This window comes from Sarcophilus harrisii, chromosome 1, assembly GCF_902635505.1.
Source record: "Sarcophilus harrisii chromosome 1, mSarHar1.11, whole genome shotgun sequence".
Taxonomy (NCBI): Eukaryota; Metazoa; Chordata; class Mammalia; order Dasyuromorphia; family Dasyuridae; genus Sarcophilus; species Sarcophilus harrisii.
Window position 1 is genome coordinate 331,638,347 of NC_045426.1, and position 25,437 is coordinate 331,663,783.

The 25,437-nt window shown below is 35.7% G+C and overlaps 1 protein-coding gene across 1 annotated transcript; it reads right to left on the reverse strand.

Moving 5' to 3' along the window:
- Positions 1–596: 596 nt before the first annotated feature.
- LOC100925856 (olfactory receptor 2K2) lies at positions 597–1,556 on the reverse strand. The gene is given in 1 exon segment (XM_003762776.2): positions 597–1,556. A coding segment is annotated over 1 exon segment (960 nt).
- Positions 1,557–25,437: the final 23,881 nt, after the last annotated feature.

The following is a 25,437-nucleotide window of genomic DNA, read 5'->3' on the forward strand; positions in this document are numbered from 1 at the left end:
TAGAGGATATCATCATAATCTGATTTGAAATTAAGAGTCAGTATTACTTGTCATGTGACCCTTGGCAAGTACCATCCATGTTCAGTTCTCATTTTCATCCAATTGATGTAATTATTGCCCCTCTCTTCACAAAGTTTAGAATTTTATGAAAAATATTTTATTCAGCCATCAATATGAACATACAATTTTTGAATTTTTTTCTGGTAATATGATAAATTCTTTTCCTAGACTCTTCCCTGATGTCTCAGAATGTATTGCAATTAAGAATAAGCTCTAAAAGGCAATATTGAGAGTGCAGACTCTAGCAGATTTGACCATGCTAGAAGGATTGGAGCACACATGGTAACAAAATAGTTTAAGGATTATCAAAGGTATTTTAAGTCCACAGACCTATCACAAGCAGGTTAACCATTATGTGTTGACAGAAATTCATGAAATACACCTCCTAAATTCATGATAATCTATGTTGCACAGTAATAGAAGTAGGCACACTGATGTGAATTGAAACCTACATCCTAAGAATTAAAATCCACCATAGCACTTTCTATGGAAAACTAACCATTTTCTTTCCAATAATAAATTCAATAGTAAGACTTTCAGAGTCTCTTTGAAAAGACATTTCTGTTGAGTAACTTTTTTATAGCCCCTTTCACTTCTTTATTTCTCAAACTATAAATAATGGGGTTTAGCATGGGAGTAACAACCCCATAAAACAAAGTTATGAACTTGTCAGTTTCTTGAGAATCTGCTGATGATGGCTTCAGGTACATAGAAAGAGCAGTACCATAGTACAAGGTCACCACTGTTAGGTGGGCTGAGCAGGTGGAGAAAGCTTTGCTCCTCCCATCTGCTGAATTAATTCTTAGAATAGTGAAGAGAATGAAACTATATGATATGCAAATTAAAAGCATTGGAATTGGAAGGAGAAGAACACTGACCACCAGCATGATCATGTCCATGGTAAATGAACTTGTGCAGGCTAACTTCAGCAATGCTAAGATTTCACATGTAAAGTGATTTATGGAACTTCCACAGAGAGGCAGTTGTAGGGCAGAACTTGTTTCAAGCAAGGCAGTAAGGCAACCTATTATCCATGACCCAGCTGCCATCTGCAGACAGACACTTTTGTTCATCATGATAGGGTATCTAAGGGGGTGACAGATTGCTATATATCGGTCATATGCCATCATGGCAAGGAGCAGACACTCTGTGGACCCCATAGCAAGGGAGAGATACATTTGCAGGGCACATCCTGTGAAAGGAATAGTATTTCTTTTTGTTATGAATTTCACCACCATAGGAGTGATAGAGGAAGTAGTGTAACAGATGTCCATGAAAGCAAGATTGATGAGAAAAAAGTACATGGGAGTGCGAAGGTGCAGATTTAGTATGCTGATTGTAATGAGAATGCTGTTACCTAGTAAGGTTACCAAGTACATTAAAAGACATAAAACAAAGAGGATGATTTCAAGTTTGGGATATTGAGAAAACCCCTCCAGAGTGAATTCTGTCACTGTACTCCAGTTCATTTCAGTTTCTTATCTTCTGTTTTCCATCTGAAAAAATAAAGAGAAAATATTACAAAGACAACATCATTTTTGCACATAAAAATGTACCATTTTATTTCCTCTTTTATGTCATTTAATCTTTTAAGAAGAGTCTCTTAAAATGTAAACTTTTCCATAGAAGTAAGGCATTTAAATAATGTTGATGCTAATCAACAACTAGAAAATTATTGTTTTTAATGAGTAAAATTTTAACAAAATATCAAGTCTAAGTTGACTAAGTTAACTACTAAAAGCAGTAGTTATTATCATGCAATGATGAGCAATGTAAAAGAACAGAAGGGACAGATTTTAAAAAATATTGGATTCACTTTTAGGGAGGAATTGGACTTGAAAACATCTTTCAGAAAAGTTCCTTCCATCTCTGAGATTCTTTGATTCTTCATAGACACATAGATGAAATGATAAATATCAAAGCAATGTAATCTACCCAAAGTGTCGATTAGGATGAATTTGAGAGGAGAGAGACATTGGCAGTAGTAAAGGTATTTAAAAACAATACTCTTAGTGTGCATAAGTGGTGAGTAATAAAAATTAAAAGAAGTCTCAGTTTCCAAATGAAGTGAATTTAAACTTAAATAGATGTTGGCCTTCTCTGCTTTTGTGTAAGTGATTCCATATGATTGGAATGCATTCCCTTCTTATTTTCACCTCTGAAAATCCCTTGCTTCTTTCAAGGCCTCAAAGGCTGTCCCTTCTCTTATTTTTCCAAATCTACCAAATTGGTAAGTGTTTCTTCCCTCTCAAAATTATTTTTCTCATTTTCTATGTCCTTAGTATTTACCTATATATTTAGATTTGTATTTCCTTAGCAGAACACAAATTCCTTGGTGCCAATGACTATTTTTCCTTTAAAGCCCAGAATAATACCTTACACCAAATATTTCACTGGTAAAAGATACATTAATGTGCTTCCAATTTTGCCTGATAACTCATGAAATTTTGGATATTATGTTATTAGTTAAAATATTAAAACTAATTTTAACCATTAATAATGATAAAATAATTTTAATTTCCTAGTATGTGTCATGTTATAAGGATATTATTGGTAAAATGATATTTTCCTATTGCACATGATATCCTGAACTTGCAAAAAACCTCAATATAAATTACTAGTCTTATTTAAGGGATATAATGTCTGAGCACTGAGCCATGAGCAAAAAAGAAAAAGAAAAAAAAATTGACAAGCATTGTAATATATAAATAATAAATATTTAGGGAAGTGGTACAATGGGCAGAGGGATGAATTTGGAGGATGAGAAGCTGGTTTGAAATTTCAACACCTATGCTTCCTTCCTAAAGATATTATCTAAGGAGCTGACCTAGGACAAGCTGCTAAATCTTTATAGGTCTCAGTTTCTTCATCTGTAAGATTATAGTGTTGGACATAAATGTCTCTTCTATCTCTAAATCTATATTTTGACATGTTGACCCTCTGAAGAAAGTACCTTAAAATCAGAACTATCTTGAATTTAGGAGAAGAAAGAGATAAGGCATAATTAATAATCTAAACATTGTGGAGTAGCTTAGCCTAAATTCTCATTAGTCTATGCTGAGAGAAGAGATTAATAGGAAGGAAAAAATTCAGGAATCATTGGCATAGACAAAGAGCAAGGAAATGAGCAATGACCATGTACAAGAAGGGATAGATTTCCAAGATTCTTCTCTAGAAATAAATGAATTGAAAGATTTAGTTATGTTCACGTTGCAGAGAGATAAAGAGAGACAGGGAGTGGGGGGGAGAGAAACCAAGCATGATTCAGACATTTTGAGCTTGAGTAAGTGAGACAAATCTTCAAATAGTTTCTGTTATCTTCAGACACTGATGATCACCATCTATTTGTTTTACTGTAGTAAAGGCTATCTAGTTCTAATAAGTCATGCAATGAAGCAGGTGGGACCTTAGAAGGGTGATCATGGGATCAGAGATTTAGAGCTAAGAGAAATCTTTTAGAAAAGTTACTTCATTTTACAAAAGAGGAAAGTGAGGGAAATAGAGTTTAAAACATTTTCCTAGAATTACATATTTAGGAAGTTTCTGAGTCAGAATCTGAATTCTGTCTTCCTGACTGTAAACCCCATGACATCTCCCAAGAATCTTTCCATTGTTCTGAAAAGGAAAAAAAAAGAATTCATTTACCTTTTCCTTCAGGGTTCCAGTTATGAGTACTTTATAACCTTAATAACTTTCTTTTCCTTTCATCCCTTTAATTTGAAGTTCTTTTTTCTTTATACTCCCCCCCAATAAGTGAAAATAAATTTTACTAGCTAAAGAAGAAGGTCTACTTTGGCCACTGAGAAATCAGCCTGTGTTTATTGTCACCCAGTATTTCATCCATCTCATGTTGCTTTTAGGGACCTTTAAGATTCCCTAAGCAATTTAAAGCTATGACTCTCAAACATGAAGAAAGTCACACACTTCATAATGTTTTGGGAATAAGGTCCCAAAGACCCAATTACAATAAGCTTTATAGAGTGCTTTTGGAATGTTCTTCAGGTATACAATGGTTGGAAATTTGGTTAATTACCAGTGTCAGGCAGGGCAAAGGTAAAAAGATAAGTGACATCCAAGGTCATGCAGATAATTTGAAAGGTTGGATTTGAAACCAGCTTCTCTGACTTCAGAGTTAGGACTCTTTCCTTCCATAGTATCAAGTTGTTCCTTTTCTTCAGTATGTAACTTGAGAGATTACAATTATTCTATATCTAATATCCCTTTTCTGGAGAGTAACAATAAGAGAATATATTTATTTTCAATTTTTAAACTTCTTTTCTTGTATCTGGAGCCAGGAAGCCCAGAGTTTAAACTAAGCTTAAGACATTTACTAGATATAAGACCATGAGCACATAACTTATTTTTTTCTCTGTTTCCTTAACTGTAAAAAGGGAATAATAATAATAATAGCATCTATTTCCCAGGGATGTCATGTCAAATGAGATATTTTAAAAAGCACTTGATACAGTGTCTAGCACATGGTAGATGTTTAATAAATGCTTTAAAAATACATAGGATAAAGTCACTCTTATCAGAGAGGCTATATAAAAGGGGGGAAATGTCCAGCAAATTTGAACCTGTGATGATTGAAGATGATAAAAATGTAAAGGACACAAAAGAGGAATATTGGAATAAGGAAAAAAAAAAGATGTCGATTATCATAATCATACTTATATTTACAAAAGCCATTTTGAAGGTGGCCAAGAGAAATGATGAATGAGGTTATGGTCATAAAAGGACAAGTAAAAGAAATAATGGTTAACATTTATATTGTACTTTAAAGTTTATAAAGTACTCTACAAATATTATCTCATTTTATTTTACTCTGGGAGGTAGATGTTATTATCCTAATGCTTATTTCAAGGAAAGGCCCACAAAACCAGAAAGTGTAAGAAACAGAATTTTAACTTGGGTCTTCCTCACTTCCAGTCCAGCATGTTAATCATTGTATCAACTACAATTGATTGTAGCTTCTTCTAGTATAGCACAGAAGTTGATTATATCAGAGCAATTAGAACCCCCACATCCTGGTTGTGGGGGTCACGTGTACATATCCAATTACAGGACTTTGATCACAAATGATTAACAACCTGTTTTTTCCCCATCCCCAAACTGCATGCAAAACACATTCTATTTATTTATTTATTCATCCATTCACTCATTCATTTATTTTAAATTTTAAAATTAAATAGAAAATAAAAAAAAACTTTTCCATATTCACAGCAGAACATGAAAATTTAAAAATTAAAGCTATAAATTTCCATTTCAAGAAAGTCTATGTAAGAAGTACTACACATTGTGTTCAGATTTGCACATCTTTTCTTTGCTTCCTTGTAGCTCTTCTTTTGTTCTCTGCTGTTCTCTTTTAAGTAATTCTTTTTTTCCGTCTCCCCACCCCAAAAAGGTTACTTTTAAGAGTGAATACACACACATGTATACATACATACATATATTTATGTACACACACACACACATATATATATATATATACACACACATATATAAGGAAGCATATATAACTATATACTTATATATACATATACAGCCACATACATATGCATAAATATATAGATTATCCATACATGGAAACATTTATACATGTATGTAGATATCTATACTATACATATATACATTCATATACATTTATATAAGATCATATAGTGCTTTTTTGTCCTAGGTTTCTCTGAAGATGGATAATATCTTCCTTCCTACATTTGTCTTTCCATATTTTTCTAATTCTACTAACTCACAATTTCTTATGTCAGAGAAATATTCCAATCTTATACTATCTAGTTATTTTTAATAATCTAAAATAATATTAATAAGGCTGATATGCTGTTTCCCTACCAAGACACACTTTTAAATTTATCCTGCATTATTAACATTTACTTTATCATTTCCTAAAGTTTAAACAATTAGCAAAACAATAAGTGAAGCTTTGATTTATATCTTGCCAATTCTCAAATAACTGTTTATATGGGAAATTTAACAATTGGTTATGACAAATTGTTATGAGATCTTCTCAGCACTCTCCTTCCTTATTCCTTATTGTGTCTGAGGAGCCCATAGATTACAAAGTGTCAGTTGTATGCTATCAAAGCGAGGAACATACATTGTGGACTTTGTGATAAAAGGTAAGGGATGTATGGCACAATCAAAAAAGATGATGCCTTACCCTAATGAAAAGCAGTTTGGAATAACAAGTAGATTAATGAACCTGAGATGCAAAAAAACCAAGATTTTTCTTGTACTCAATAAATTGGATGAGCAGTATCAGAAGTATAAGTTTATGGAACTTAGCCTTATTCAGATGAAAAGAAAGGCTCAAAAGTCAAATTCCTGAAATCAGACAGACATTACACATTTTAAAATATATACAGCCCCTAGAGACTAGATTCTTACTGACAGATTAACTCTACTACAAAGCTTCAGTTCCTCCAGTAGATTGTAATGGGCTGAGGCTTGAGTTGATGCACTGAGGTCCCAAGTATGTGAGGCTAACTAGTAATTGGGCTATACTCTATTAATATACATGATTGGATAAAGAATGGTCCCGCCCACTCTCCGTGCAAGTCCTGATGTGTTGTATAGAAATGATGATTTTGGTGGGTGGAGGCAGAGAGAGAGACAGGAAGAGAAGCTGGGAGACTGGCCTGGGTTCGAGACTCTGTTGCTGGTTGTGTGGCTGCTGGTCAAGCTAGCTTGACTCAGCTGCACATTGCTATCGCCGATTCTTTCCACCTCGGATCTTTCTTCACTGAGAATAAAGACTGACGATTTTCCCTAACCTGAATTACTGTCTCCTGCTGATTTAAAATACACTATCTTCACATCATGCCCAACGGTGGAACCAAGGACTGAAGAAGTCTCCGTGACCAGGAACTTGGGTGAGTATTGTTAATAGACAAATAAGGAACTTATTTTCTTAAAAACTAAACCAGTAATCTTTTTTTTTTTTTCAAATGGGACAAATGCTAGCTAAAGACTTCCATCCCCGCCCCCCAACCCCACCCAAGAGTGGGCTATAGAAAGCATGATTAAGCTGACAGAAATACATGGGTTATTTATAATTTAGGAACAGATAGCGAGATTTGTGGGTATATTAAACTGCATCTCCCCTTGGTTCTTAGAGGAGGAGCAGATCTCTCGAGATAACTGGTCCCGGGTTGGACAAGAGATGTCCATGCATTTCAGAGAATGTGGTCCTCATTCAATTTCCATCTAGGCATTTTATTTATACAATGTATTTCAGTTAGCACTAAGAATCCCTAGAAGAAAGAAAAAACCCATGGCTCCTTCCACTCCTCCTCAAATTAGCCATGATATTAAAACTAACGCAGACAAGATTAGAAGGGAAGCAATAAACTGGGAAAATATTTTTACAGTCAAAGGTTCTGATAAAGGCCTCATTTCCAAAATATATAGAGAATTAACCTTAATTTAAAAATCAAGCCATTCTCCAATTGAAAAATGGTCAAAGGATATGAACAAACAATTCTCAGATGAAGAAATTGAAACTATTTCTAGTCATATGAAAAGATGCTCCAAGTCATTATTAATCAGAGAAATGCAAATTAAAACAACTCTAAGATACCACTACACACCTGTCAGATTGGCTAAGATGACAGGAAAAAATAGATGATTGTTGAGGATGGGAAAACTGGACATTGATGCATTGTTGGTGGAGTTGTGAACGAATCCAACCATTTTGGAGAGAGTTTGAACTATGCTCAAAAGTTATCAAACTGTGCATAGCTTTGAGCCAGCAGTGTTATACTGGGCTTATATCCCAAAGAGATTATAAAGAAGGAAAGGGACCTGCATGTGCACGAATGTTTGTGGCAGCCCTTTTGTAGTGGTAAAAACTGAAACTGAATGGATGTCCATCAGTTGAGAATGGCTGAATAAATTGTGGTATATGAATATTATGGAATATTACTGTTCTGTAAGAAATGACGAACAGGATAATTTCAGAAAGGCCTGAGAGACTTACTACGAACTGCTGCTGAGTGAAATGAGCAGGACCAGGAGATCATTATATACTTCAACAACAATACTATATGATGACCAGTTCTGATGGACCAGGCCATCCTCAGCAACGAGATCAACCAAATCATTTCCAATGGAGCAGTAATGAACTGAACTAGCTATGCCCAGAAAAGAACTCTGGGAGATGACTAAAACCATTACATTGAATTCTCAACCCTATATTTATGCTCACCTGCATTTTGATTTCCTTCACAAGCTAATTGTACAATATTTCAGAGTCTGATTCTTTTTGTACAGCAAAATAACGTTTTGGTTATGTATACTTATTGTGTATCTAATTTATATTTTAATATATTTAACATCTACTGGTCATCCTCATCTAGGAGGGGGGTAAGAGGTGAAAAATTGGAACAAGAGGTTTGGCAATTGTTAATGCTGTAAAGTTACCCATGCATATATCCTGTAAATAAAGGCTATTAAATAAAAATTAAAAAAAATAAAAAAAGATATTAAGGAGGAAGACAATGAAGAGATTAATCACCATATCCCACAGGGCATGGAGACTTAAGTGAGCAAGGGTGTGTGACCTTCCCTCAGGGAGGTGGCTTCAACCCCACCCCAGGAGCAAGTGATTGACCTCCTTCCACTCAACCTCCTCCGGATGGAGGGAGGAGAGTGGGGGCGGTGATAGGACCACTTGAGTAGGCTTCAAGAGGGCTTAATGAAGGCCAAAGAAAAGGTGTGCACATCCGGGAGCTCCAGTCACTTATGTTTCCTGTAATTTCCCAGTCTAATGCCCCAGGTCAACAAAGTCAAGATACACCCCTTTAACATAGAAACATTAAAGATCTTAAAAGGCTTGCACTAATTATGGGCACATCAGCTTATGTTAAGATGCTATTACAGAATTTCTTTTGAAATCTTGACTCCTAATGACTGAAATCTATAGCAAGAGTATGCCTAGAACCTGGACAAAATTACATGTGGCTTCTGAATATAGTGAGTTCTGTAGGATACAAGCCCAACAAAATAGTCAAATGCTGTTCATGCTATGATCACCTAGACCTACTACAAGGTATAGGTCCATATGCAGACGTCACAGCACAGGTTAATTATTCAGTAGCAATATGAACAAATTGTTAATGCTATCAAAGGGCTCTGATTCACAATAAAATGACAAAGGTGAGGCCTTCATAAAATAACACAAGGGCCAGATGAGCCCTTTGCTGACTTTGGGGACGTTTGCAGACTGCTATCACAAGAACTAATGGGAAAATCCAACAACAAATGTTTTAATAAGGCAACTTGCTAAGGAAATGCTAATGAGGTGTGCAGAAGGATTATATTAGGATCATGCAAGGATGCTCTTTAGAGGATTTCATAAGACGCTGTGCCACACTGGACACAAATGCCTTTTATAGACAGACTATGATGCAGACTCCCAAGATCCCAACATGGATAGACAGGGTCCCTTCCGCAAGGGACTTCTAGAGAGACACGTCAATGCTTTCAGTGTGGTAAAGAGGGCATCTGAAAGCTCAATGTTGGTATAGAGGCAGAGTGAGAAACAGGGTAGGGAGAACAAGACCCAGTATCCCATGTCCAAATGCAACAGAGGCTTCCATTGGGCCTCAGAATGTAGACAGGTTCAGGGAACAGGATGAGGGGTCCAGCCCCAGGGCCCCAGGCAAAAACACTTGGGGGCGATGGCAGCCAATGGACACCCAGAGAGTGCCTAGACGGCCAAACCCCAATAAAAATCAGCCAGGAAGCCATATGATAGCAGAAAGGATTACAGAATCAATCAGCCAGAAGCAACCTGATGGAAGAAAGGGAACAATTAGGGAGAATAGAGGATGCAGCCGAGACAACGAGATACCCCCTGGAGAGGAAACCCTCTCCAGCTTATGGATCCCTTGCCCCAGGCACAGTAGGTTGACCATTTTACCTCCTGAGAGACGACAAAACAGTGTCCATCCACATACGGATTGGGAAACTGGGGAATGTGATAATTCCCAGTCACCAAACAGGCAGACAATGGACATCACCCAGGAGAAAATAGCACAGGTTTACTCCAACAGAACCTAATAAGCAGCCTGGTGATAGTCACCAGACTGATTCCAGATCACAAAATCCAGCAATTTACTGACAGCAGGAACAACGACCGACCTTTTCCAATTATATAAATGGCCTTCCATTGGAAGGATTGGTAGACACTGGGTAGATCGGACGGTCATTAGATGCCAGCTGGCCCAGTCACTAAAGATTAAAGCAGAATACATGTCTGGGTGGAGGACAAAGCGCCAAGTTAGTGCTGCCCCTATGAGATGGACTTTTGAAGATAAAACAGGAGTTTTTACTCCTTTTATAATTGAAAAAATCCCCATCAATCTTTGGGGAAGAGACGTTTTACAGCAATTAGGGTTAAAAATGAGTGGTTTGAGACCCAATGAAATCTGGCAAATGAATGTGACCCATTATAAATCTTTTGGTCATCTGTCTTTCATCCACGTTGTGGTAGACACCAGGATTCACTTTGCAATGCCAGCAGCAAAAGAGACAGCCCGAGGGTCACGAATTCCTATACAAAACCCAAGGGCAAGCAATAAAAACAGACAATGGTCCTGCTTATACTTCAAAACATTTTGACACTTTTGTGCACAGTATAAGATTTTACACACCACGGGCATACCTTTTAATCATCAAGGACAGGCAATAGTGGAGGAGAAACAGAATATTAAGACCCCTCCAAAACAAAAGAAAGGGGAGCCACAGGTAACCCTAGAGAACCTAAATCTAACTCTTTATACTATTAACTTCTTGATTTTTGACAAAGATGCACTGGCCCGGCGACAGGTTTTATAACCCACGGAAGGTCAGTGTCCAGGTCAGAGCAGCTCCACTATCTTTAGATAATCGCCAGGTGATGTGGAGGACCCAGAAAGTGGTGAATGGAAAGGACCAGATAGGCTAACTGCTTTGGGGAGAGGGTTTGCTTGTATCTCTACAGGTGGAGAAGGAATCAGATGGGTGCCAACGAGCCATATTGCCTTGTCCATCGCAGAGAGAGGAGCAGACCTTTGAAACAAAGAAAGACCAAGAAATATTGGGTGGTGCTGTTGCTCATTGTGCTCACCATTGAAAGAGCGTGGCAGTTATGGCATTTGACTCATGGACATCAAAGATTGTTGGACTTCAAAATCCTCAGGAATCATTGGATTCTCTGAGCCATAGGACTCGAAAACCCTCAGGAATCATTGGATTCTCTGAGACAGGACTTGAAAACTCTCAGGAATCATTGGATTCTCTGAGACATAGGACTTGAAAACTCTCAGGAATCATTGGATTCTCTGAGACATAGGACTTGAAAACTCTCAGGAATCATTGGATTCTCTGAGAAATGATAAAACTGTTACAACACTTCAAAATCTGCTGGAATCATTGGATTCCCTAACACATAAAAAGACTTTTGCAGGACTTCAAAAACTCAGGGGGATCATTGGATTCCCTGACATGTGAAACAATGGGCAATAGATTGGTTTTGGACTATCTCTTGGCTGCTAAAGAAGGTGTATGTGTTACTGTTGTTTATATACCCACCTTCTAGGACTTCTGGTGATCTTTTCCAACACCATGTTGATTTATATTGTTTGCTATTCCGCTACTTGTGTGTAAAATTCATGTTTGTTACACCACATTGAGCCTGCATTGACTGAGGGGAGGGTCATCCCTAATAGCCTCTGCGTTTAGTGCTTTCACCGCCTTTTCTGAGAAGTCAGGGAGGCTGTGATCACCTCCTTTTCGGTGCTTTCACCTCCTTCTCTGAGAAGTTAGGAAGACTGTGATCACCTCCCCTTGGGGGCTCTGACCTCCCTGAGGAGTCAGGGATGGCATGACCACCTGTGTTCTAAAATAAAAGAAAGCAGGAAATGTAATGGGCTGAGGCTTGAGTTGATGCACTGAGGTCCCAAGTACGTGAGGCTAACTAGTAATTGGGCTATACTCTATTAATATACATGATTGGATAAAGAATGGTCCCTGCCCACTCTCCGTGCAAGTCCTGATGTGTTGTATAGGAAATGACGATTTTGGTGGGTGGAGGCAGAGAGAGAGACAGGAAGAGAAGCTGGGAGAGATTGGGCCTGGGTTCGAGACTCCAAGCTGCTGGTTGTGTGGCTGCTGGTCAAGCTAGCTTCTTGACTCAGCTGCACACATTGCCATCGCCGATTCTCTTCCACCTCCGATCTTTCTTCACTGAGAATAAAGACTGACGATTTTCCCCTAACCTGAATTACTGTCTCCTGCTGATTTAAAAACACACGATCTTCACAGTAGATAAAGTCTGCCTGTGGTTAGGGGCCATTGTGATGCTTGAGTATGACATGGATGAAGCTCAGGCCTTCTTGGAGAAAAACCATTGCACTGCCACCAGCAATCTGGAATCACTAGAGGAAGACCTGGACTTCCTTTGGGAACAGTTTACTAATATAGAAGTCAATGTGGCCCAGCTTTACAACTGGACTGTCAAGAGAAGAAACCGAGATAAGCCTGGTCCATTGAATGTATAGTGTCCCTACCTTTGATCCTGGGCTTGGTGATCCAAATGTTTGATTTGGGAATGAATTCTTTTCCAAAAAAAAAGAAAAAGACTGGAGTCTGGTCTGTGACACAGCCTGGCCATGAGACCCTCTGCAAATCCTTTAACTTCTCAATGCTCTCAAGTGACTCTCTAAAACAATAAATTGTAGAACAGTTGCTACTATAAATTGGCAACAGGTGTTTCCTCATATGAAACTCCCTATTTTAATTCATGGAATACAATGTCCAGACCAAAAAGACAAGTAAAGAAAAAGGAAGTTGAATAGCACTAGAATAGTAGTGAAAGTTTTATAATACATGTTCAAGATGGCAAGTAATCCAATATATAAAATATAATTAAATCAAATATATATATACAATTATTATGTTGCCCAAGAAAAATCAGATCAAAAAGAGAAAAAAATGAGAAAGAAAACAAGATTCAAGCAAACAGCAAAAATGTTATGTTGTGATCCACACTCAGTTCCCATTATCCTCTCTCTAAGTGTAGATGGCTCTCTTCATCACAAGTTCATTGGAGATGGCCTCAATCATCTCAATGTTGAAAAGACCTAAGTCCATCAGAATTGATTTTCACATAATCTTGTTGTTGACTTGTATACTGATCTCCTGATTCTGCACATTGCACTTAACATCAGTTCACTTAAGGCTCTCTAGACCTCTCTGAAATTATCCTGCTGATCATTTCTTATAGAACAATAATATTTTGTAACATTCATATACCATAATTTATTCAGCCATTCTCCAACTGATGGGCATCTATTCAGTTTCCAGTTTCTTACAACTACCAAAAATGCTGCCACAAACATTTTTGCACATGTGGGTCCCTTTCCCTCATTTAAGATCTCTTTGGGATATAAGCTCAGTAGAAACACTGCTGGATCAAAAGGTGTGCACATTTTGATAACCCTTTGGGTAGATTTCAAATTGTTCCCTAGAATGGTTGGGTGGATTCACAATCCCACCGACAATGTATCAATGTTCCAGTTTTCCCACATTCCCTCCAACATTCATCATTATCTTTTCCTGTTATCTTAGTCAATCTGAGGGGTGTGTAGTGGTGTCTCAGAGTTGGAAGACCATGTTTTCAAAAGATATCCATAATCATCTCTCAAATTTCTTCTGCTTCTTTCCAATCACAATCACCTATTTTGGTTCAGATCCTGGACATTTCTAGTCTTGACTAGTTTAATAGCTGCCTATTAAATCAAATAACTGTTTGGAAAATATAACTTTATTATAGAAGGACATTTGGGATCATAATAGTAGAAAGATGGAATTTTGTGTTTCAGAGTATAAGTTAGAAATGATAGCTGCTTGTGAGGAAAACTGATTGTAGCATTAGAAACCAAAAAGAGCAGAGGAAATAAAAGGTAAGAGGCATTTAGGTGAAGATAGAAGTAAAAGAGTAAACTGAACACTCAGAAAGAGTCAGAAACACAAAAGGCCAGAACCAATAAAATGGCTGTTTGTGGGAAACAGAAGCTGAAGAGCAGAGTTAATAGTTAGATTTTATAGCTGCTTTGCTGAGAAACTAGCTGATTGGAATAAAGACATTTCTATGCTGAAGGCTGATTGATTAGAGAAAGGAAAATTTGTTCTTCAGTACTGTCTACAGTCTAAGAGGTGCATATCTTTCAGGGGACTGCTTATGTTACGTTTCTGGCTTGAGATAAACAGTGTGGGGGGAGAACTATGCTTTGTTAAAAGAAGAGGTAGGGGTGTGTGTGTGTGTGTGTGTGTGTGTGTGTGTGTGGTGTGCTGTGCTGTGTGAATGTGAATGACATCCTTCAGAAATGCCTCATGGAAGTTTTGTAGGATAGAAATTCTAGAGTGCAGCCATTACTCAGTAGTCTGTAAATTTTCAGGACCTTTATATCCCAAAACAAGTTCCTTTTAAGGAGGCATCGTGTGGTAAAAATATAAAAAAGCCATGTAAAGGGAATGAAGAGTAGCAAGACTGTAAACCATACTGCTGTCCCTTGCTTTCCCTACGAAATAAGAAATCCAGGTGCTGTTTTTGAGAAAGTAAGTAAAGCAAGGAAAAATGAGACCTTAGGGCACAGTGGAATGTGTATAAGACAGAAAGAGATGTAATTAGGAAGGCCAGAGATAGTGAACTTGGATGGAGATCTAACTGGGCACAAACAGTTGTGTTGTTTGGTGATATTCCTTGAAACCAGTTCATATTCCTTGGCTTTTCCAGCTCTTCCTTAAAAAACTGGCTGGGAAAAAAAAATCCTGCTTTCCTTTACCTATCTTCAATTTGCCATTTTAACTCTTTTAGGGTTGTTAATAGGTTTCTTTAAACTCAATTTTGTTTTTAATTTTCTGGAAAATTGGATGGCTGGGTGGAGGAGAAAGATTCAAATATCCTGCTGTGTTCTTCACAGATTGCAAATGTAAACCTCTTTCTTTAGAATATAATTTGCATAGCTTTTAATTGAAGCTATTATCAATGTTATTTAAACAATCTATATTATGGATTAAAATCTTTTCAGTCCAAGCCAAAAGATGAACATTTTGAAACAGAGAAAGGCAAATTAGCATACGGTTAAGCTGACTTGAGAGATATTCTATGCAAATTTCAGTAATTTAGAAAGTATATTCATACCTCAAAATGCTATAAAACCAGAAGGGGGTTTCAGCAAAGGAAAGAGTCACAAATAGTCAGAAGTGAGAAGTGAAGATTAGAGGGTTTGTTCAGGCAGTCATACATTCTGCATACTACACCCAACCAAAGTTCTATTTGGGTACATACAAATATACAATCAAAGATACCTGTAAATAAACATACATGTATATATATATATATATATATATATATATATATATATACATAGATATATTGTGTGTTTCTACTACTATTTGATCAAACATGATTTTATCATTATACAGAAGTCTCAGTGAGGAGCTTTCTCTATAAATGCATCTATCCCACAACGTTTAGTCTTACGGAGTTATGTGGGACCAAAAAAAGGTTATGGGATGTGCCCAGAATCTTACCATCAGTATATGTCAAAGACAGGACTTGAATCCAGGTCATCCTTTATTTAAGACTAATTCTCTTTTCTGTCTACTTTGATAGATAGATAGATAGATAGATAGATATAAATCTATCTATCTGTCTATTGTGGTGTATGCATGTGTATATATACACACTATGTTATATACATATATACACAGAATATCCATATATTTATGTATGTTTTTATAGAGAATTACTTATGAAAAGCAATGTGGTATGCTTTATTGAGAAACCAATACAAATTCAATAACCATACTAATAATGTGACCCAAAGCAAGTCACTTAGCCTTTCAGTGCTACAAATAATACTGTAAGATCTTAAGTTGTTGACATTCAGGAGAGTTGCAAGTCTTTATTGGAAAGGTAGGGTTCCTCAACCAAGAGTTTCTTGTTCCAATTCATAGGTCAATATTCCTTCCTCCATAAAACAAGCATATTATCTTAACAAATGTATTTGTATGAACTTAAACATATGAATTCATATTTATGTTTTTAAATGACATAATCAGAAGATGAGGCCTAGATAAGGCTGAGCTTTCATAGATGCTGGAGAGAAAAGTTATAATTTATGGGCATATAGAGAGAATATTACAGTGCTAGTGTCATAATATGTATTGTCTAGGCACCTGGAATGCACCTGGAACATGTTTTTTTTTTTAGGAACTTAATAAACTCACTAGCAATTCTTTCCAATTTGAATTCATATAAGGAACTAACCTGGGTGCTGAAATCACACATTATACTCACAATATCTACTGTCAGAGATTTGTAGAATACAGAGAATACAGTGAGAAAGAACAAATATATGCATATGTGTAAATGCATGTCTGTATATAATGTACATGGAGGTACACAGACATAAATGTGAAGGTCCTACAAGCAAGTCTTATCTTTCTTACTATAACCTACCAAAATCAAATGACATATACATATTATTTGCATAGTATGTTTGTATATGTATAATTATGCATATACAGTTTATAAACTCACGTGTACATAGATATATTTAGACATTAAAGTCTAAATGTATGAATATTGTGATTATATTAGAAAAAATCATGTAACTAAGTTTTTTACAAGTATCATTAAATTTAGAAGTTTTTAGAAATTTTGGCAGGATAAGGACAAAGGCAAATTCCTACTTTCTTTACACAATGAGAATTTGTTTGAAAAATCAGTATTCTATTATTTGCAATGACCTTGGATTCTCAGAATTAAAATACCTCTAGGGTGCAGATAAATAATACATATAAACCTCAAGAAAATACATCAACAGGACAATGAATGGGTGCTATTTAATCACCCTAATTTTTAAACCACATTTTATCTTATTGAATGCAAGGAAAAAATATCTGCAGTCACAAATACTACTCTACGGTTTAGTTGGATTATCTGTAAAGAGTCTGTATTACATGATCATGGATGAATTATTTTCTACTCAGTTGCCTCATTTATACAATATTGTTGTTGGACTAGATAACATCTGGGTCACTTCCACTTTTAAAATTTTATGTTTATATGAGTTTATATCCACCAAGTCATTTGACTTCTCTTGCCCTAATATGAGATGATGGTTCTTTTACAATTGGTGGTGAGAGGAAATTTCTTCTTAAACTTTATGATTTTGTCAGACATTGAGTATAAATTTAATTATCTAGAACCATGTCACCTGATGTGGTTCATGAAAATAGTTTTGGTTTTTTGTTGTTTAATGATCAAAACTGCATCTGAAATAGATGTTATTTATTTTAGGACCTGCAGAGAAAGAACAAAAACATTTAAAACCCTCTTGAGACTGTTCACTTAAACAGTTTTGTAGCTTAAAGACAATTTACAACAAGGTTGGCCAAAGCATATTTTCAACACACAAGATTAAGTACCATAGTAACCTATTTACACTACGGAGAATCAGACTTTTAATGATGCTCTCTGCAAATTGCTGTACTCCTTCAGAATTACAAGTGAAAGTAGTAGTTTTTTATTCCTGAGAGAGAAGAGCTACTAAACATAACTGCCTTTTTTTCTGTAAGGAAGAAAAGCAAACAAAAACTTTATCCATAGCTTGTAAATTCTAGTATGTAACATAACTAGTTTTTAACATTTTATTTTTGACTCAGTTAAACAAAATTCAAAATTCATTTACTAATTGCCTACTTTGTTGAGTGCCTTTCAGCCATGGTGTCAAATTCAAATAGAAATGGGGCTACTAAATCATATATATGGATTTCTGTGACAGCATATTGATTTTGAAAAATATATATTAACTTTATACATGTTCTATTGCATTTTTATTTATGTTGTTAAATATTTCCCAATTAAAATTTAATCTAATTCCAGCTGCACTCAGAAGTGTTGTGGCTACTACCCTTTTACCATGAAATAGGTGGGATCTGAACCAAAATAACCAGAGGCTCCAAACCCTACATGGCCACCATAACAGAGAAAGGTGACATCAGGAATCTGTTACTCCAGAGCAATCTCTACTAGAAACTTAAGGACAAGGGAAAAAGCAATTGATGACACTAAGTCACCAATCTGAGGAAGCCAGAGGTCCTTGACAGGTAGATAAGTAGCAGTCAGGGAAATAGAATAGCTGCAACCATTCAAACACCCAACATTGACATTTGGCAAGGACTGCATAGAGAGAATTCTCTAGGCATAGAGACAATTCCCCAGGTCAGAACCTTGCTGGGAGACAATTGCCCCTTCATTGCTCTATATTTGTATTTCCCTGCAACTCTCTAAAAGGTATTAACCTATTTGATAATGGGGCCCAGTTTATCTTTGTATCAGAAATCCTTTATTATATCCATATCTAGGGTTTTGACTTCTCTCCGCAGCTTGCATGTACCAATGATCTAGGACTTAGATTCCTAAACGCTTGTTTTTGGGGAGAATGCAAGGCCATGGCCAATCAGGATTCTCTTCAAAGTCTTTCCTAAGCACAGTTTAGGATGGATACTGGAAGTCACTTCTCATGGCAAAATTCTTGTTGCAGGAATAAAATTCCTATTTTGGAACTGTGCTTAGGGGCAGCTTCTCTGGATAAGTTGATTTGTCTACAGCTCCAGTTTGACCAGCTATTGGGGACCAAAAGAAGGGCACTAATATCTACTTTCATTTTTACTATGAGTTCCAAAAATGGACAATGGATTTGCTTTGTGGGAGAATGCATGGCTCTTGCTGGTTGTTGGTTTTTTGTTTTGTTTTGGGTTTTTTGCTATTGTATTATTGTTTCACTACCACTGATTTTGCTCCCTGAACCTCTGATCTCTTCCTAGTTGTCCCTGTTTCTGCCAAGCCAATATGTCTCACTTCTTCTAGGATGCCTACAGCCATCCAGAACCCTGCCAATCCCCATCACTTAACAAGTCTTCTAGTCCTTTACACAACTGTGCCATCTATTAATTACCTGTGCTTTACTCTCTATTTACGATTCACTTACCAAAGAGGACTATTCCCTTATCTTATTAATATCCTTGTCATTAGTACCCTCAAAAACAAAGGCGTTAATGGCATAAGAAAAGACCAGTGATTATTGAGCCCACCATGACAATCTCTTCTTAAGGGTGGTTGTAGTTTAGCTTATAGAACCATTTTAGTTTCCCCATAAGGAAAGCCAGAGTTCATAAAACCTATTTGTGGAACAGAGGGCTGGTAGTTTTGAAAACGTGTTCAAATCAGGAATGTTAAATAGGGAAGGAGACAGATAAACAGATAGATAAAATATAAAGTGTACAGCACCCTCCAAAATCTAAAAATAAAATGTGGGGAGGATGAAATAGAATAGAGCAGAATTATAGAAGGATATTGTAGATTTTGAGCAGTGAGACAAGTTGTGTAAATTAATAGGAAAGGGATAAAGAGGGAGGGAAAGGGTAGCATAGGATAAGGTGGGGCACAGAAGGGTGTTTAGAATAGTGGGATATAGTTAATTATCAATAAGAATGGATAAAGAGGAAGGGAAAGGGTGAGTACAGAAGATAAGGGAGGGATCCATGAGTGGGGGGAGGTTGAGTAATAGCAGGGCAAATTAAGGAGTAGAATTAAAGTAAAAGAGTTAGCAGGGATGGGAAATAAATATATACAGACACAATAATAAGGATAAGGAGTTCATTAGGAAAAAAATGTAGAGCTAGTAATCATTGATCTCAGACAAAGTCAAACTTAAAAATTCAAAAAAAGTCAAAATTCAGTCAAGAGAGAAATCTACATTATATGGTCATATATTATATTAATGTTGTTTTAGATGAATGTCTACCTATATGTAAAAATGTGTATGCATATGTGTGTGCAAGTAGGTTTAAGTATGTTATTCTCAGCAATACAATAAGCCAATAATCCTCTGAAGGGCTTAGAATGCAAAATGTTATCCATACCTAGAGAAAGAACCTATTGTGTCTGAATACAGATTGAAGCATTTTATTTTTAACTTTCTTTTTTTATTTTTTTTTGAGGGTTTTTTTGAAATGTGTTTTCTTTTGCAACATTATTTTTGTGGAATATTTTGCACAAATTTACATGGGCCTTCTCAATGGGGAAAAGAAGGAAAGGGGAGAATTTAGAACTTAAAAATTTAAAAACAAATGTAAAAAATTAATTTTACATGTAACTGAAAAAAATAAAAGGTAAAAAAAAAACTTGTTCTCTTGCTATATCATCATTTATCTTACATGTTATTTTCCTGTTAATCATTTTTGTTCTTGCCAAATTTATACCTCCTTAGAATTGAAAATCACATCAAATGTCATCTAGTCAATCCATATTTAAATCCTGAATCTGTTCTAGAGTAGCCTTTACTACTCTGTAAAATTTCAGAGTACTACTCAGAAAAATTAGCCAGTGTATTGATTATGTCTGACAATGTATGAAATGTTATGTACAGATAAACTTTGCACTTATTTAGGTCTCCAGTGAAGGAAGGGAGATTCATTTTCTCTTCTCTTCTTTGGGCATAAACTTCTACCTTTCCATTTACATTGTTGTAATTGTCATCATCATTGTTGTTGTAGTTGTCACATTTATCATCATCAACATCATCATCATCATCATCTCTCCCTCTCTCTTATAAATACTATGCATATACATATATATGCATATATACATGCATGTATAGCTATTTCTATCTGTTAATCATCTACCTATATACACATACACATACACACACAGTGTAATACTTACTCTATTTTCTTTTGGGGGGGGGCTAATCCATGTAAGTTTTTCCATACTATTTACTGATCATTGTTCCAGTGCAATATTATATTCCTATATGCAAAAGTGAATCCCAAAAAGGTGTCTACCACAACATGGATGAAAGACAGACGACGAAAAGATTTATAATGGGTCACATCCATTTGCCAGATTTCATTGGGTCTCAAACCATGAGGGTTCTTCCCTGGAGGCAGTGTAGGAGCGTGGAAAGGAAGGCAAGCCATACAGGCTTTTACTATGCTCCTAGCTTCCTCTCTTGTTATTCCAAATTGTAAACGTAAAGCTCGAGCAGCCTGATGATATTAAGAATGAGATGCCTGGGCTTCGTGGAACAAAGGGGTATTGACCAACATATTAGAAGGCTATCTGCCTTTGAACTGCCATCAAATATGGGACCTGGAAGTCCACTATGAGAATGGACATGTAATATATAGATCTTACCTGGATGCTTTCTCACTTGCTCTTGAAGTTTCTTTCTTTTTTTTTTTTTTTTAATTTATTTAATAGCCTTTTATTTACAGGATATATACATGGTAACTTTACAGCATTAACAATTGCCAAACCTCTTGTTCCAGTTTTCACCTCTTACCCCCACTCCCTCCCTAGATGGCAGGATGACCAGTAGATGTTAAATATATTAAAATATAAATTAGATACACAATAGTATACATGACAAAACGTTATTTTGCTGTGCAAAAAGAATCAGACTCTGAAATATTGTTACAATTAGCTTGTGAAGGAAATCAAAAATGCAGGTGTGCATAAATATAGGGATTGAGAATTCAATGTAATGGTTTTTAGTCATCTCCAGAGTTCTGTTTCTGGGAATAGCTAGTTCAGTTCATTACTGCTCCATTAGAAATGATTTGGTTGATCTCGTTGCTTAGGATGGCCTGGTCCATCAGAACTGAGATCATCATATAGTATTGTTTTGAAGTATATAATGATCTCCTGGTCCTGCTCATTTCACTAGCATCAGTTCTGTAAGTCTCTCAGGCCTTTCTGAAATCATCCTGTTGGTCATTTCTTACAGAACAGTAATATTCCATAATATTCATATACCACAATGTATTCAGCCATTCTCCAACTGATGGACATCCATTCAGTTTCCAGTTTTAGCCACTACAAAAAGGGCTGCCACAAACATTCGTGCACATACAGGTCCCTTTCCCGTCTTTATAATCTCTTTGGGATATAATCCCAGTAGTAACACTGCTGGATCAAAGGGTATGCACAGTTTGATAACTTTTCAGCATAGTTCCAAACTACTCTCCAAAATGGTTGGATTCGTTCACAACTCCACCAACAATGCATCAATGTCCCAGTTTTCCCGCATCCCCTCCAACAATCATCATTATTTTTCCTGTCATCTTAGCCAATCGGACAGGTGTGTAGTAGGTATCTTAGAGTTGTCTTAATTTGCATTTCTCTGATTAATAATGACTTGGAGCATCTTTTCATATGACTAGAAATAGTTTCAATTTCTTCATCTGAGAATTGTCTGTTCATATCCTTTGACCATTTTTCAATTGGAGAATGCTTGATTTTTTATAAATTAGAGTTAATTCTCTATATATTTTGGAAATGAGGCCTTTATCAGAACCTTTGACTGTAAAAATATTTTCCCAGTTTATTTGCTTCCTTCTAATCTTGTCTGCATTAGTTTTGTTTGTACAAAAACTTTTCAGTTTGGTATAATCGAAATTTTCTATTTTGTGATCAGTAATGATCTCTAGTTCTGCTTTGGTCATAAAAACCTTCCCTTCCACAGGTCTTAGAGGTAAACTATCCTATGTTCCTCTAATTTATTAATAATTTCATTCTTTATGCCTAGGTCATGAACCCATTTTGACCTTATCTTGGTATCGGCGTTAAGTATGGATCAATGCCTAGTTTCTGCCATATTAGTTTCCAATTTTTCCACAATTTTTATCAAACAGTAAGTTCTTATCCCAAAGCTGGGATCTTTGGGTTTGTCAAAGACTAGGTTGCTATATTTGTTGACTGTTTTATCCTTGAACCTAATCTATTCCACTGATCAACTAATCTATTCCTTGCTAATACCAAATAGTTTTAGTAACTGTGCTCTATAATATAGTTTTAGATCTGGTACAGCTAAGCCACCATCATTTGATTTTTTTTTCATTAATTCCCTTGAAATTCTTGACCTTTTGTTTTTCCATATGAACTTTGTTGTTATTTTTTCTAGGTCATTAAAATAGTTTTGGGACTCTGATTGGTATAACGCTAAATAAATAGCTTAGTTTAGGTAATATTGTCATCTTTATTATATTTGCTCGCCCTATCCAAGAGCATTTAATATTTTTCCAGTTGGTTAGATCAGACTTAATTTGTGTGAAAAGTGGTCTGTAATTTTGCTCATAAAGTTTCTGATTTTCCCTTGGCAGATAGATTCCTAAATATTTTACATTATCAGTAGTTACTTTAAATGGAATTTCTCTTTGTAACTCTGACTGTTGGATTTTGTTAGTGATATATAAGAATGCTGATGACTTATGTGGGTTTATTTTATAACCAGCAACTTTGCTAAAGTTGTGGATTATTTCTAATAACTTTTAGCAGAATCTCTGGGGTTCTCTAAGTATACCATCATGTCATCGGCAAAGAGTGATAATTTGGTTTCCTCATTGCCTATTCTTATTCCTTTAATCTCTTTCTCAGCTCTTATTGCTATAGCTAGCGTTTCTAATACAATATTAAATAGTAACGGTGATAGTGGGCAACCTTGTTTCCTCAGATCTTATTGGGAATGGTTGCAGTTTGTCTCCATTACCATATGATGCTTACTGATGGTTTTAAATAGATGCTGCTGAGTTATTTTAAGGAAAAGTCCATTTATTCCTATACTCTCAAGTATTTTAATAGGAATGGATGTTGGATTTTATCAAATGCTTTTCTGCATCTATTGAGATAATCATATGGTTTTGTTAATTTGGTTATTAACATGGCCAATTATATTGATAGTTTTCTAATATTGAACCAGCCCTGCATTCCTGGTATAAATCCTACTTGATCATAGTGTATTATCTTGGAGATGATTTTCTGTAGTCTTTTTGCTAATATCTTATTTAAGATTTTAGCATCAATATTCATTAGGGAGAATGGTCTATAATTTTCTTTCTCTGTTTTCAGCCTACCTGGTTTAGGTATCAGTACCATGTCTGTGTCATAGAAGGAATTTAGTAGGACTCCTTCATTCCCTATTTTATCAAATAATTTATATAGCATTGGGCCAATTGTTCTTTAAATGTTTGGTAAAATTCACATGTAAATCCATCTGGTCCTGGGGATTTTTCTTAGGGAGTTGTTTAATTGCCTGTTCTATTTCTTTTCTGAAATGGGACTATTCAAAGCAATTTACTTCCTCCTCTGTTAGTCTGGGAAGTCTGTATTTTGGAGGTAGTCATCCATTTCACTTAGGTTATCAAATTTATTGGCATAAAGTTGAGCAAAATAACTCCTTATTATTTCTCTAATTTCCTCTTCATTGGTGGAAAGTTCTCCTTTTCATTTTTAAGACTACTAATTTCATTTTCCTCCTCCTTTTTCTAATCAGATTTACCAAAGGCTTATCTATTTTATTGGCTTTTTCATAGACCAACTCTTAGTTTTATTAATTAGTTCAATAGTTTTTTTACTTTCAATATTTTTAATTTCTCCTTTTAATTTTAGAATTTCCAATTTAGTATTTGATTGGGGTTTTTAATTTGGTCTTTTTTAGTTTTTTTAGTTTGCAAGCCCAATTCATTAATCTTTTCTTTCTCTGTTTTATTCAAGTAAGCCTCTAAGAATATAAAATTCCTCTTATTACCGCTTTGGCTGCATCCACAAATTTTGGTATGATGTCTCATCATTGTCATTATCTTGAGTGAAATTATTAATTGTATCTATAATTTGCTGCTTCACCCAATCATTCTTTAAGATGAGATTGTTTAGTTTCAATTACTTTTGGTCTATTTCCCCTAACTTTTTGTTGAATGTAGTTTTCATTGCATCATGATCTGAAAAGAAAGCATTTACTATTTCTGCTTTCTTGCATTTAATTTTGAGGTCTTTATGTCCTAATATATGGTCAATTTTGAATAGGTTCCATGAACTGCTGAGAAGAAAGTATATTCCCTTCTATCTCCATTCAATTTTCTCCAAAGATCCAACATACCTAATTTTCTAATATTCTATTTACTTCTTTAATTTCTTTCTTATTTGTTTTGTGGTTTGATTTGTCTAATTCTGAGAGTGCAAGGTTGAGATCTCCTACTATTACAGTTTTGTTGTCTATTTCTTCTTGCAACTCTCTTAACTTCTCCTTTAGGAAGTTGAGTGCCATACCACTTGGTGCATATATGTTTAATATTGATATTTCTTCGTTGTTTATGCTACCGTTTAGCAGGATGTAGTTTCCTTCCTTATCTCTTTTAATTAGATCAATTTTTACTTTTGCTTGATCTGAGATAAGGATGGCTACCCCTGCTTTTTTGACTTCACCTGAAGCATAATAGATTTTGCTCCAGCCTTTTACCTTTACTCTA